Source organism: Oryzias latipes, chromosome 15 (genome assembly GCF_002234675.1).
Source record: "Oryzias latipes chromosome 15, ASM223467v1".
NCBI classification, from domain to species: Eukaryota; Metazoa; Chordata; class Actinopteri; order Beloniformes; family Adrianichthyidae; genus Oryzias; species Oryzias latipes.
This window is the reverse complement of record NC_019873.2, coordinates 29111514-29124841: the sequence shown is the minus strand read 5'-3', so window position 1 is coordinate 29124841 and position 13328 is coordinate 29111514. Positions and strand designations below refer to the sequence as shown.

At 43.6% G+C, this 13328-nt stretch overlaps 3 protein-coding genes across 5 annotated transcripts; 1 reads left to right on the top strand and 2 right to left on the bottom strand.

The window, feature by feature from the left end:
- The first annotated feature begins 981 nt into the window (after nucleotides 1-981).
- Nucleotides 982-6334, top strand: LOC101172841 (E3 ubiquitin-protein ligase TRIM39-like). Of its 2 annotated transcripts, XM_011484749.3 has the most exons (6): nucleotides 982-1598; nucleotides 1681-1776; nucleotides 1855-2088; nucleotides 3428-3450; nucleotides 3525-3658; nucleotides 3746-6334. In XM_011484749.3, the coding sequence occupies exons 1-6, from the start codon at nucleotides 1050-1052 to the stop codon at nucleotides 4336-4338; spliced, it is 1629 nt and encodes a 542-aa protein (XP_011483051.2). In that variant the 5' UTR covers nucleotides 982-1049; the 3' UTR covers nucleotides 4339-6334. The 2 variants fall into 2 exon arrangements, with proteins under 2 accessions (XP_011483051.2, XP_020565444.1); XM_020709785.2 differs by having other exon boundaries at nucleotides 1681-2088.
- habp2 (hyaluronan binding protein 2) lies at nucleotides 6137-9501 on the bottom strand. Its single transcript, XM_004077493.4, has 13 exons — nucleotides 9367-9501; nucleotides 9018-9162; nucleotides 8840-8932; nucleotides 8641-8751; nucleotides 8446-8562; nucleotides 8262-8372; nucleotides 8003-8174; nucleotides 7822-7919; nucleotides 7430-7745; nucleotides 7213-7355; nucleotides 6883-7017; nucleotides 6638-6783; nucleotides 6137-6563 (listed from the first exon to the last, which is right to left on the bottom strand). Exons 1-13 carry the CDS (start codon nucleotides 9424-9426, stop codon nucleotides 6399-6401), a joined length of 1812 nt encoding a protein of 603 aa, XP_004077541.3. The 5' UTR covers nucleotides 9427-9501; the 3' UTR covers nucleotides 6137-6398.
- An 817-nt stretch (nucleotides 9502-10318) lies between these two features.
- LOC101172603 (E3 ubiquitin-protein ligase TRIM21-like) lies at nucleotides 10319-11874 on the bottom strand. Of its 2 annotated transcripts, XM_023963023.1 has the most exons (3): nucleotides 11665-11874; nucleotides 11454-11596; nucleotides 10319-11379 (listed from the first exon to the last, which is right to left on the bottom strand). In XM_023963023.1, the coding sequence occupies exons 2-3, from the start codon at nucleotides 11506-11508 to the stop codon at nucleotides 10808-10810; spliced, it is 627 nt and encodes a 208-aa protein (XP_023818791.1). In that variant the 5' UTR covers nucleotides 11509-11596; nucleotides 11665-11874; the 3' UTR covers nucleotides 10319-10807. The 2 variants fall into 2 exon arrangements, with proteins under 2 accessions (XP_023818791.1, XP_023818790.1); XM_023963022.1 differs by having other exon boundaries at nucleotides 11454-11874.
- Nucleotides 11875-13328: the final 1454 nt, after the last annotated feature.

The following is a 13328-nucleotide window of genomic DNA, read 5'->3' as shown; positions in this document are numbered from 1 at the left end:
TAGAAAAAGCTGAACATTTTAGTAGTTGAAAGGTTAAAATAGCTGGAAAATATTTATGCGGCAAAAAATGGTGGAAGATAATAATAAAGAAAGAGAAACAGGGAAAGAATGGGTTGAAGGCTGTACAGCATTCAACCAAAGAAAAGTTTACCGAATACATTGTATCCAAAAGATACTGCTTTTTGAGAACCAAAATAACTGAAGATTATTTTTACTTCAATTTCTGTATTGCTTTACTTCTGCATTTCTGTTGCATTTCTAAACAAGTTGTGTAAAAACGTTATCTACAAAATATTTGCTTTTAAAGCCGCTTTTCTCACATTGTACTTCGAAACAATAGGTTTGTCACCGAAGGCTGGATTAAAAGTACATCTGACATGAGATGCAACATGTCAGAGCAATGTTTTTTTTATTTTTGGTGTGAGTCTATTTGTCATCTCTCAATTTCAGTTTGTACAAAAATGCTGCCTCCATTGTGAGCAGATCCCCCGTGTTTTATCATCTGTTCACCGATTCTCCATGCTCTTTTATTTGTTTTAGGCACTGAAGTTGTTTTAAAAATGTTTTATTTTCTACAGAACTTTGGTCAGTTGTTGTGTCTTTGTGTTTCGCTCCAGTAATTTAAAAAAAAGTACATTTTTATAAAGTGTCAAAGTAAAGTAGTTATTTTAATGGACGAGGTAAAAGAATCCAGCCTCTTTGAGATCTAAATATTGCTTTGTAATTTCTTGAACTTTAGTAATCACAAATCTAAACCCCTAATAAAATACCAAAGATACTGTTGATTCCATAGATTCTGATTTTAACTGTCATTAAATCATTAAGAATAATTGTGAATCTCCCTTGACCCATGGTGATTTGCAGATCCGTTTGGTAAAATGTCCTTTCTTTGTGTGTTTGTCTGGTTTGAAGTGGGTTCTGCTCGTCTTCAGTAACGTGACACTAAGGCTTATGAGGGATGTAAACTCACCAAGAGAGACCCGTGAAACTTTCATGAGCAGGAAGGCTGGGAGTACTGTTCCCTCTGGGTCACCACTGCAGTCAGAGCTATGGACGCAGCCGAGGACGGTTTGAAATGTCCCGTCTGCCAGGATTTCTTCACAGAGCCCGTGACACTCGAGTGTGGACACGACTTCTGCCTGACCTGCATTCAGGAGGTCTGGGAAACAGACCCCCCTTCTAAGGGCCCTTTCTTCTGCCCAGAGTGTCAGATTTTCTTCACCAGCGAGCCCACTCTGGAGGTGAATCCTGTCCTCCGGTCCAAAGTGAAGGGCGTGGCTGCAGCCGCAGAGGAGCAGACGGTCTGGTGTGATCACTGCTTGGAGAAGCCGTCGGTGGCTGTGAGGACCTGTCTGACCTGTGATGCCTCGGTGTGCCAGGCTCACGCCCTTCAGCACCGGCAGAAGTCTGCTCTGAGGGAGCACACTCTGGTGGATGTAACCAGCGATCCATTCTCGCTGAAGTGCAGGGAGCACCGGGACCAACTGAAGCTCTTCTGCGTGGAGGAAATGGTTCCTGTGTGCTGTTTGTGTGTTTTGGTCGGTGTGCACAAACACCACAAGGCCTCTCAGCTCCACGAAGCCAGTGCAGACCTAAAAGTATTTCTTGAACATTTCTGTATTGCCTCTGCTAAAGTACTTTGATGCATTTTTTATATGCTTGTTTTATTTATGTATTTAGAAGATGTTGGAGACAAACATGAGCCAGCTGCTAAAGAGGAGGGGCGAAGCTGAGCACGCCATCAAGGCGTTGGAGTCACTGTACACACAAACTGTGGTACCGTCATGGTTACATCCTTCCTTTTTAGCTGCTGAAACATTCTCCGTTGAACATTTTGTGCTCCATGTTTTCCAGAAGTTTGCAGCAGACTTCAGGGAAAGAATTTCCGACAAATACAGCAGGATCCGATTTGTCCTGGATGCAGACGAACGCCTGATGATGCAGATCATCGAAGCAGAGGAGACGTACATGACAGACTGGCTGGAGTCCCAGAGGAGCATCATGGAAACTCAGATTCAAGAGATTGACAGTTTAAGAACCAGAAGCAAATTACTTCTTCAGCAAACAAACGATCTCAAATTCCTACAGGTAAGCCCAAATAACCATGTCGTGTTCTAAGTAAGGCATTTGTTAATGTTAATGTGTTTTTGCTTAAATAGTGTGAACTGATGCACTTTATTTTATTTTTTTGTTTCATTAAGAGCCCCCAAACTTTCCAAAACCCACATTCTAATCCAGGTGATCGGCTGGATACCTTTTTCATTCATTCATTCATCTTCTTAACCGTTTATTCCCTTTCGGGGTCACGGGGCTGCCGGAGCCTATCCCGGCCACTTGGGCGTAGGCAAGGGATACCCTGGACTGGTCGCCAGTCTGTCGCAGGGTGGAATATTCTCAATCACACATCCATTCACTCTCACACTCACACCTATGGACAATTTAGAGTTGCCAATCAACCTATGTAGCGTGTTTTTGGACGGTGGGGGGAAGCCGGAGATCCCGGAGGAAACCCACGCATGCACGGGGAGAACATGCAAACTCCACACAGAAAGGTCCCCCATTGATGTTGTGTTTTTCATGTCCCCCAGCCGGGACTTGAACCGGGGGCCTTCTTGCTGTGAGGCAATAATACTAAATAATAATAATAAATCAGACGACAGCAGAAGAAACATGAAAAGGAAACATTTAGCTGTCTTTATTGGTCTTTAATGTGTTCTGCAAAATCAGGGTTTATCTCACCATGTTCATCTAATCACACATGGACCAAAAACAACAAACCCACTCTGATGAAAATGGTGTTGTTAACATGTTCTTGTGGCATTATTCTGATGATTTAGGACATAGATTTAAAAAAATTAAGACCATCCACCTGCAGACAAATAGACCCATGAACGTCTTTTAGTGGCTGAGATATTATTAGGAAGGGGGGGGGGGTCCAGACCAACAGTGTCACCCACAACTGAGAGGTAAATTTCTAATGAACTTCTGCTGCTCTGCAAGACTATGTTCTAGAAAATGGCACAGGTTTTTGGATTTTGTCTAAAAACAGCACAATCACCATAAAAAAAAAATCACTGGGAACGCTTTGACGAAAGATCAAAAGATGATCGGAGCGTCACCCACATCAGTGGGTTGTGGATTTGACTTTTTCTTTTTTTCTTTATTTAATATAGGGGACAGCGCATATTAATAAACATTTCCTAGTTAGCCAAAGGGCTATTTTTATTCTGCAGTCCCTGCAGCTTTTGTAACTGCCGTTCCAGGGAGTTTTCTCTGCTCTCAAAAGTGTGAATGACATGTTTGTTATTTACCAGCAATAGTTCATCACGCGTGTCCAAATGAATTGACAGACTTTGTATTTGATAAAAATGTGCAGCTCAAAGGCTTTTTAATGAAAACACTAACGTGACCTTTTTCTCCACAACAGCAAATCACAGCGCAGAAACTTTGGTGAGTGTTTTGACAGGAAATGTTGTATTTAGTACATTCCCTTTCCTGACCCATATTTGTCCTGTTTTTTGCAGCCATCCTGTGGATTTCTCACCGATCCAGACCGTCGATGTGGACCTGTGTGAGCCTGAGAAGCTGAGAACAGTCGAGAGGCTGGTGGATGACCTTTCTGTGGCTCTGTCCCAACACTTTCCACGAATGTGGTCCTGTTAGTGACAACGTTTGAAGATCCACCGTCACTCTCTCTTATTTACTTTTCATTAAATGGAAACTCTTTTTCATTTCCTTTTTGCAGATCTGAGTTCGCCTGCTCTGGACTCTAAAACGGCCCACCCAAATCTGGAAATATCCAAGGACAATAGACAAGTGTTCTGGAGGCGCCAGCCGGTCAGTGGAGAACCAGGCCCTCGTCCTTACGACTCCCAGTACAGTGTCTTGGCTCTGGAGAGCTTTACCAGTGGACAGCACTACTGGGAAGTCATTGTCCAGGACAAACCCTACTGGATGGTGGGGGTCACCACCACATCGGCGGATGGAAACGCCAGTTTGACTCCGGGTTCTTCCTGTTTGGGTGTGGACAACACCTCCTGGTGCATCTACCATGGAGAAGGACAGTACCTGGCATGTCATGACACGCAAGAAAAACGGCTTTCAGTGACAAAGCGAGTGAGAAAGTTAGGCATCATGGCAAATATCCAGAAGGGGGAGCTGTCCTTCTATGATGCCGATGCCATAACCCTGCTTCATTCTTTCTACATCCAGACCACAGAGCCTCTCTACCCCATGTTCAACCCCTGCATCGACATCAACGGACTGAACAAGCAGCCGCTTTCTTTGTTTTGGATTAAAGATTCCTGGAACTGGCAAGGAGGTGATGGGGGGAAATGAATTTGGAGACCAAAATGTAGTTTGGACCACAGATTTGCTGTATTTGCTTTGTGCTGATTATTTGCTCTGACATCTTGTGTCAGATGTCCTTAAGAAAAATGATCATTCTGTCGCACAGCCGTCCTGGACCACAGGGAACAGACGGATTTCACCATTTCTCTTTCTCTCTGCAGCTTTGGCCGAAAATCTGATCCCCGCCACAAACTCAAAAACTCACGCAATTATGAATTTCGGCCATGGCGAACGACCGCCCCCAAAAAATGATGACATCACAGAGGGAGAAACCACAAAAGACATGAACGAGGCCCAAATGTCTTATGGGGCTCAAAAATGTATTTCATAATCTACCAACAAAAGCAAAACACACGTGTTGAGGATGTCCAAAGGTAGTTTTGAAAGCATTATGGGATGGCTCCCTGTGGCTTGGTGGTCCTTTTGTGGCAAAGTGTGAAATTATGTGATTTTCCCACAACATTGAAAAACTTTTGTGTATGAACTTTGACACATATGTTAAAAGATTAAATCTATAATGACCACCAAAGTTTCGTTGACCTTTGACCTGGCAGAAAGAGTTCAACACAAAGCCTTTGTTGCAAATTTTTCTGACTCATCTACAAAATTACGTCTTTAAGGGAAAACTTGACGCCCCCCCCCCAACATACTCAAAAACTCACCAAAATTTGCAAGAACCTAGTAGCTACCCGACGAAAATGAATTTTGGGCATGGTGAATAACACACACACACACAGATGACATCACACCAGGAAAAGCCCTCAAAAAAATGTAACAAAGTGACATAACATAATAGAAAATCTCTGTTGCTAAGGAAACCCAAAAGTTTACTTCTGCTGATTCTTCTAAAAATGTCATGGACTTGTTAGCCACTGCCAGGGGGCAACACATTACATGGTTGCTATAGAGATGAAACCCAAAGAAAAGCCGTCATTTTTGGGGAGAAAGAGTTTTTTTTTTCCATCAATTTGTTCTGTGCAGCTCTGAACAGGCTGGCAGAGCCAGAGGCACAGTAAGGTTTCTATGTAGGCCATGAGGACACGGGCGTGTAGCGGGCGCTCAGCAAGTGAGTCCGGGTCAAAGGCGGCACCAGTGGGCCACACAATTCATTTGGGTTTTGGTTGACAAATAATAAAGGAACACGCCAAGGGTTTTGGGATCCTGACAGCCGAGTTCATTAGTTTAAATGCAGAGTCACTTCTGCGTGACCTTTGGAGTGTAAATATTTTATTAGCGGTATCTGATCCACCCTCAACCCACACTTTTGTCCTGAGCTAAAGACTTTTGTACTGTTTAGTGTTGTCCACCTGGATGATGACAACCTCCAGAGACATTTCCAAAGGACTTTTGTAAAGCGGCTGCTTGTGTTTGTGTGCAGCCATCCCAGCCTCTGAAGGCCAGAGCCTTCGGGCTCACGTCAGCGGCCGCTGATGCTCAGTGGCAAACTCGCACTATACGGGGTCAAATAACACAAGATCTACGGAAAGCCAGGAGGAGGTTATTGTTCTCGGATTTACATGAATATTTAAACTAAAATATTAATTTCTGGTGTCTGCTCAGTCTGAACATTTTCTTGAGAAAAAAAAACAAAAACGGAGTTCTTTCTGAATGTTTGAAGGCCTCACATGCTAAACGGGGATTATGCCAAACAAGGTTACACAAGTGGCTCACGTAATGTCAATAGTTCTCTTCCCATCTAAATCAGGAGGTTGTCAACACATTTGTGTGTTTATTGATTACACATATAAAACAAAATGACAAAGGAATAAAAAACATGATTTCTCTGTAAGTTAGAGTAGTTTTCTTTATTGAGTCGTTTCCTTCTTCACATCTGTATTGTTTCATGCGTAAATCTTGTTTTGTGTGCATTTACATTAAGGCACTTATGGAGCATTGACAGGAACAAGCTAATGAAATGTACTACAACAAAGATGTTCCACTGATAGATTTAGACCTTTAAACAAAAATATCAGAGACTCCAACAGTAAAAGTACTCGTCCTCCTCCTGACGCCTCCACATGCAGCCATGATGAGAAATGGAAGCTTGCTCAAGGATTGGATTGAATCGTTGACTTGATCCAGTCCAAATAGTGAGTAACTCGTGTGTAGACCCCAGGGCTGTTCTGCTTTCCACACTGGTCTCCCCAGCTCACCAGTCCATAGATGACGCTGCTGTTGTTGTTTTTGCACGTCAGCGGTCCTCCAGAGTCGCCCTGAACCAAGACACGGTGGCGTTAAACGGGGATCGGCTTTGCAACCAACCAAAGTCAGCATTTTCCCGACTCACCTGGCAGGAGTCCACCCCTCCCTGCAGGTGACCAGCACAGAACATGGTGCTGTCAAGCTTGCTGCCATAGATGGCAGGTTCAGAGCATTTCCCCTGGTTGATCAGAAGAACATTAGCCTCCAACAAGTGACTAGAGCCATACTGAGCTGAGGAGACATGGTTAGTAAAACACAACTTTTATTACAGTTCCTGATTGCTTTTCATCTCTGGGGTACTCAGAACAGAGTTCATTAGCATAGATTTACATTCTTCAGTAGCTCCCCATCCAGAAATAGTGCACTCCATCCCGTCAGGAAGTTGTGCGTCTGGTAGACAGGCTGTCTTCACAAACTGGGTCTCATTGGCACAGAGTCCCCGAGTCCCCCTCAACCTCAACAAGGCTTTGAAAGAAAATATGAAGCCCGGTCAAATATTAAACAGGTACACATCATTTCATCTCCTAAAATTCATCAATGAAATAATTGTTGAGACTTTGGTTATGGAAGTCTTGCCTCCCAGCTTTAGTTTTATTATATAAAATAAGATCCAGACTTTTTTATGATCTATTGCTGCATGAGTGAGGTTTGCGTTCTTACCTATGTCATTGTAAACGGCTCCTGACGTCTCTCTGTATCTCTGGTGCACTATGGCATTTTCCACTGGAAGAGTTTGAGCTGAAGGATCAGTTTTATCCAACGAGAGACTTCCCATGAGAACCTGCATGTCTTTGCTTTTATCTCTAAGGAAGCAACAGGCAGAAGAGGTCACATTTCTCTTCATTCTGTCAGTTTGAGTGAACTTCTGAATGCTTACATGCAATGGCCTGCAGTCAAAACCCAACAGCTTTTAATGAGGACTCCTCCACAGACGTGTCTGTATGGAAGGTTCGAGTTCTTCGGCTTTTGCTGCAAAGAAACCTGCCAGGGAATCGCCCCTGGCGAGACTTTGAGACCCCCAAAGATTCGGGTTATTGCTTTTTTAGGTTGAGGCACGCCGCAGGTGAGAAACTGTGATGCTGCGGCTTCAGTGGGGGAAGCGGGACCAGCAGAAGGTCGTGGAGGCAAAGTAGTAAACAGAGGTTTGGCAGATGTGGGCTGTGGACTTGGAGGAACACCAGTCGGTCCCACAGCTGAAAACAAACAGATGGCATGTTTTGATGTGCGGAGGACCCACTCAGAAAAGCCCGTCCTGGATTTAAACCTGACTTGTTGGTTGAGGACACGGCGTCACGTCGCAGTAGTCCCACAAAAGTCTGCGGCCTCTTCGGAAGAAACACCACGGCTTTGGCTCTCCGTCTGGGTTCCTGTGTGACAGAAAAAAAATCAACTAAAAGGTCATTAGAACAAATCCCCCCTGCAGTTTAAAAATGTTCCTTTTTTTCTTGACCTGCAGAAGTTATGAGGTCCGAGTCCATCTTTGTCCTCAAAGGATTTGAAGGGATTGACGCCGTGGGCCAGGATGAAGTGGGAGTTCCAGTGCAGGCAGTCGTCGCCATCGTCCGTCTCACTCACATTCCCACGATACGACTCCCCATCATCCAAGTAGCAGTCATTTGGACCTAATGGATTGACCACACCCATCCAGTACGTGAATGACTGATGCATCCTCGTGGTTGGGGAAGAAATAATCAATAAGCAACCCTCACCAACGCGGCAGAAACGTCCGCTGAACCCCTCAGGACAAACACAGTCAAAGTTGTTTCCATCCATGATGCACTTGCCGCCGTTCCTGCAGGGGTTTGGCTCACAAACGGAGACTTCCCAGGAAGAAACACAAAAAAATTAAACTAAATCCCAACGATGTGCAAAGATTGTGCACGTTTTCCTTACGCCGTCTGCAGTTTGGAGGCTGGAAGGGCTCTTTGCACTTGCACTCATAAAACGGGGACGCTGAGGTCAGCACACACTCTCCATGTCCACATAAACCCATTCTACAAATTTTCGGTCCTGGGCCAAAGGAAAATTCCGTTTACGCATTTCAAACACGCACCTCAACACAACACAGATGAAGGCAGGTTTTCTGACCTTTCTGACATCTCCTTCCCTTGAAGGGCTTGGGACAATCACATTTGTAATTCCTTTTGCCTTTTTCTTTACACACTCCTTCATTCAAACAAGGGTTTGGGTTGCACTTGCCTGAGAAATTAAAACATGATATCAATCTACAACCGCAATGAACCCAACAATAAAAGCATACTGAGAGTGGAAATGGAGGCAGGCCTACCGTCTGGATCTTGGAGGTCAAACAGCCAGTCCTGGTTACCTTGGTCATCATCCTCTTCATCATCGCCAGTGTTCTCCGCCACAAAAAAGACGTCTGAATCGTTCAGTGAAGGAAAGTTGCTTTGCTCCAAGCCTTTTCAGACGTGTTCAAACATGGACACAAAGAGGCAACAACTGACCTTTAATGATGTCCTCATACTTCATTCTCTTTATCTTCTTCATTCCATGTCTGGAGTGGTTGCCATGTCTGCCGTGGTTGCCATGTCTGCCGCGTTGGCCGTGGACTTCCTCGTTGTCATGACCGTTTTTGTCCTTTTTCTTTGGCTGAATCAAATCATTCATTCCAACAATGACAAAGTTAGAAATTTCTGCTGAAATGGTTGACAGAAATATTTTTGAAAAGAAAATGATCGAACAACCAACTTCATAACTTTTTGGATCTAAAAAAAAAGCTCAATATTACAAATAATTGAATAAATCAAAGTAATAAAAACTGATGTGAGAGCGGCTGATGAAACAAAGACAAACCTCAGCTTTGCAGAAGAGCGCCGCTAAAAAGAGGCAAAGCAGGAGCAGCTTCAGTTTCATGGCAGCAGCTTTCAGGCGAGTGAAGGCAGGTAAGCTCGGCCCTCATATCCTACCTCCAGGGAAAGACCTTTGACCTTTGACCTGCTGTGCTTTACTAGCCTTCACCCTGTTGCAAAATTACTCCAATCGATTAAACTCTTATGTCCTTTTTTTTGACAGCAACACTAGATAGCGTGAAAGAAAGGCTTAAAAAAACAAGGACATCAATGATGCAGACTGAGTCCGTTTCATTTCAGGAGAGGAAACTTTCTGGATTATGAAGCCTTAAAAATGTCATAAGTTAAGAACAAAGCTGGGTAAACACGCAGATGCAACAGAAAAAAAGAGTATATTTACAGAGTTGATGTTTATTTTAGTTTAAACTTTGGATTGGCACACAATGGGTTCATCCAAACATAAGCTGATGAGAAAACCTTGATTTTCTTTTGTAGCTAAAGAATAAAGATGACAGCAAAATGTCCTTTCAGGTACAAATGATTTTTTAAAACCGGATATGCGTTTGGTTTTATGACACAGCACATCTTTCCTCTGAACGTCCACATCTTTTCCTGCTTTTTCTTCTCTCAGAGTTTGTTCAATGCGAGGCTTGTTTACCAAAAGCTAAATCTGCCATTCTGTGGACTCTATTATTAATCCAGGAACAGCCGTTTGTCAAACTCTACATATGAGACGCTTGTCTTTTTAAAAAAAAAGCAATGCTGATAAAATGTAGTCCAGGGGTCTGCAACACTTAAAGAGCCATTCGGGTGGATTTCTCACCCACCACGACCCAGAAGAAGCCACAAAGTCTGACTTCACCCTTTAGGAAAAAAAGAGACCGTAAGTGAACTGATGTTATTGTTACTATTATGATACATATCAATGAATTCTATTGGTATAAATGAAACATAAAGAGAATCCAGCCTTTATTGAAATATAATAACTAGTTTATAACTTTTGTCTGAGGTTCAAGACTTCCCTTCAAAACAAATGTAGCAAAGGAAGTGGGGTTCTGTCAGCAGGGATTTAAACAAATAGTTGATTTTACTATTGTTCTCATCAAAAATGTGTCAATCTAACCAACAAAATGAACTCAGAGCCAATTAAGTGACCCCACCACTTGTTCTAGAGCCATAAGGAGCACTTAAAATCCTTAAATGTGTTCCAAAATAGATAATCTGCTTTATAATCTGGTGTGCCGTAATTCTGATTGACCTCCAGTCTTTCTGTTGTAAACGGTAAACGTTTTACTCTAAAGTCAGATTTTTGAACTGGCTTTAAATGTTATATTTTTCTTTGAAGAGGCGTAGGAGAGCCCCACGTGGCCGCGGACCCCTGCTGCAGAGCTTTTGCGTCACGGTCTCAGCAGGAAAGTCGTGAAGCTCTTCAGTGGATCCACACTTCAGAGATCACTGGTGGGAGACGAGCTGTTGAAAAGCACGACGGGTTTGGCGTTTTTGCCGTCGTGGTTGTGACCGGGACACAGCGCCAGGTGAAGGCGATCTGAGAAGGTTCCTGCACAGAAGGAGAAAAGAGGCGTCATTCTGTCCACTTCCACAAACGTCACCAACCCCGCGGGGAAGCTGCACAGCACGCCGATCCGACAGAAGGCCGTTGTGAACGGCAGCTGATGAGGGACCCCTCCGTGCCAGGCTGTGTACTCCCCATCAAAGAACTCCACACACCAGGACTCGGGCCCCCGGCCCAGCCAGCAGTCCTCCGATGCACCTTTGCGAAGAATGGAGGGGTAGGTGACTCCAAGCTCCCAGTAGGTTTTCCCAGTCACATCGATCTCCCAGTAATGGCGGCCAAAGCTGAAGCTTTGCAGACTGATGACATTCAGCGTGGCGTCGAAGCGCTCGGGAACATCAGGGAGCGGCTGCCAGGCGTCGGTGTAGGCCACACTGTCCCTCCGGGGGGAGACCATCAGTTTTGGGTGAGCCGTCTCCGGATCCAGATGTACCTCACTGGAATCTGGAGATGAAAGTTGAATCACTTTGGGGTCAAGAGGTCAAGGCCTTGGTGCCAGGGAGATGAGTCAAACTGACAGCTCTTCAGCAGCTTCCTGATCAGAGGAGTCTGTGAGCAGACGAGCAGCAGCATGTTGCTGGCGAGACTGAGGATCTGCTCGGCTTTAGCTTCGTCCAGGCTCACGCTGCTCGTGTCCGACTGCTCCAGAACATCCACCACTCTGCAAAGGACAGGTTTTGAAAAAAGCTCCGTCATGAACCGCTGGATGACGAAGCATATTCTCCATACCTGTCCACGTCTAGCTGCTCAGGGTACGAATAGAAGGCCTGAAGAACAGCATGCAGGAGTGTCAGCGTGGTGAGACATGATGGATTTATGTGCTAACTTTGGTTTAGTACCGCAGAATCCGGCTCCCTGTTGATCTGGTCCAGAGCCAGGCTGAACCGGGCCAAGTCCTGCTCCAACTCCTGAATGAGAGCGCAGTTCCTCTCCATGACTCCATCCAAGGCAGAGACGGCGGCGCGCTCCTCCATCTCCAGGTGGGACAAAGTGATCCTCAGATCCTCCTGCAGGGACGTCTGGATCTCCTGGTACTTCCGGACCACGCTCTCCCTGATCGCAGAGGACTTTTTCTGATCCAAGCACAAACACGAGCATGTCAGCGGACGGGTTGGCTTTCGTCAGGGTCGATCCCACGCCGCTCTGCTTCAGAGGGAAACACGGCACACAACTCACTTTGATGTCCGCCTGCCGAGCTGCCAGCTTCTTCAGTCTCTGCTTGACGGCATCTCGTTGCTTCTTTAGACACTCCTGGTGTTTTGCTAATGTCTCCTAATGGAAAAGTTTCATACTCAGTAGAATAAACCTCATCTGCACAAGTCCACAAATGTTTGCAGCGATGAGAAGCGATCTTCTAAGAATTACATTCTTTCATCAAGTTGATATGAAGACATTTTATAAAAGGATAAGGAAATAAATGGTTTCTAAACGTATAGGACTTTATAGTTTTTTCTTTTTTCCAGTTTTTTCCAGTGAATCAAAACATGTTTTAAGTGATTTCAAACCTAAAATCCAGGTGCAACATAAGTTGAAAATGACGAGGATCTTAAATGAAAAGAGATCACACATTTGGGAGTTTATGAGTCAGATTTTCTATTCTGTTGAGATTCAAAACCTACATTTTATCTAGAAACAACATTTTTTCATAATCAAGGTCATTGAATGAAAATAAGAGAACAGAACTTTTCAATAGAAAATATTTTTTTACACTAACAAGATTTTAACCTTCTATTTATTAAAAAAAATCCTTTTTTGATCTTCCTATAAGTCTATCTTTTTTTAGCCAATTAAATATGAAATAAACTGCATTTATCTTTCATACTTGGAAGGAGAGACGTGTTCAGGCAGAGACGTTGTGTGTTAAACCCCCACATTTATTCATTGACGCATGAATAGTCACTGCTCATCAACTCAGGACCTTTTCAAGCTAATTGTTGTGGAAAATCTTGAACACAACTTCTATTTAAATGTGGACAAAAGAGCTGATGACGTGTAGTTCTGGAGAGAGACTGACATTTATGTGAAAAAGAAAGAAAAAGTCTGAAATTCTGTGGATTCCTTATAAGATTTTTCAAAACACCCGAGCTTTTCTGTTTGGACATTTATGCCCCTTTATTCAAGTAGTCAATTATTTTTAGATTCAAATTTATTTGATCTATTTCTTTGCTTCGTTTATTCTTAACAGGAAGGTAAAATGGTGATTTTTTTTTTAATGGACTAGGAATGTTTTATTCTGTTTTGAAAATTAAAATAAAGATTTCTTCAAGAAAATGAAACGATCAATTTCGAGTTGAGCTTTGATTCTACAGTATTTCAGCAAAACGCTGCTGTTCTCCACATTTAGACTCAGCCAAACACAAATATAAGTTTGTTTGTCTAAATTTTATCTTTTT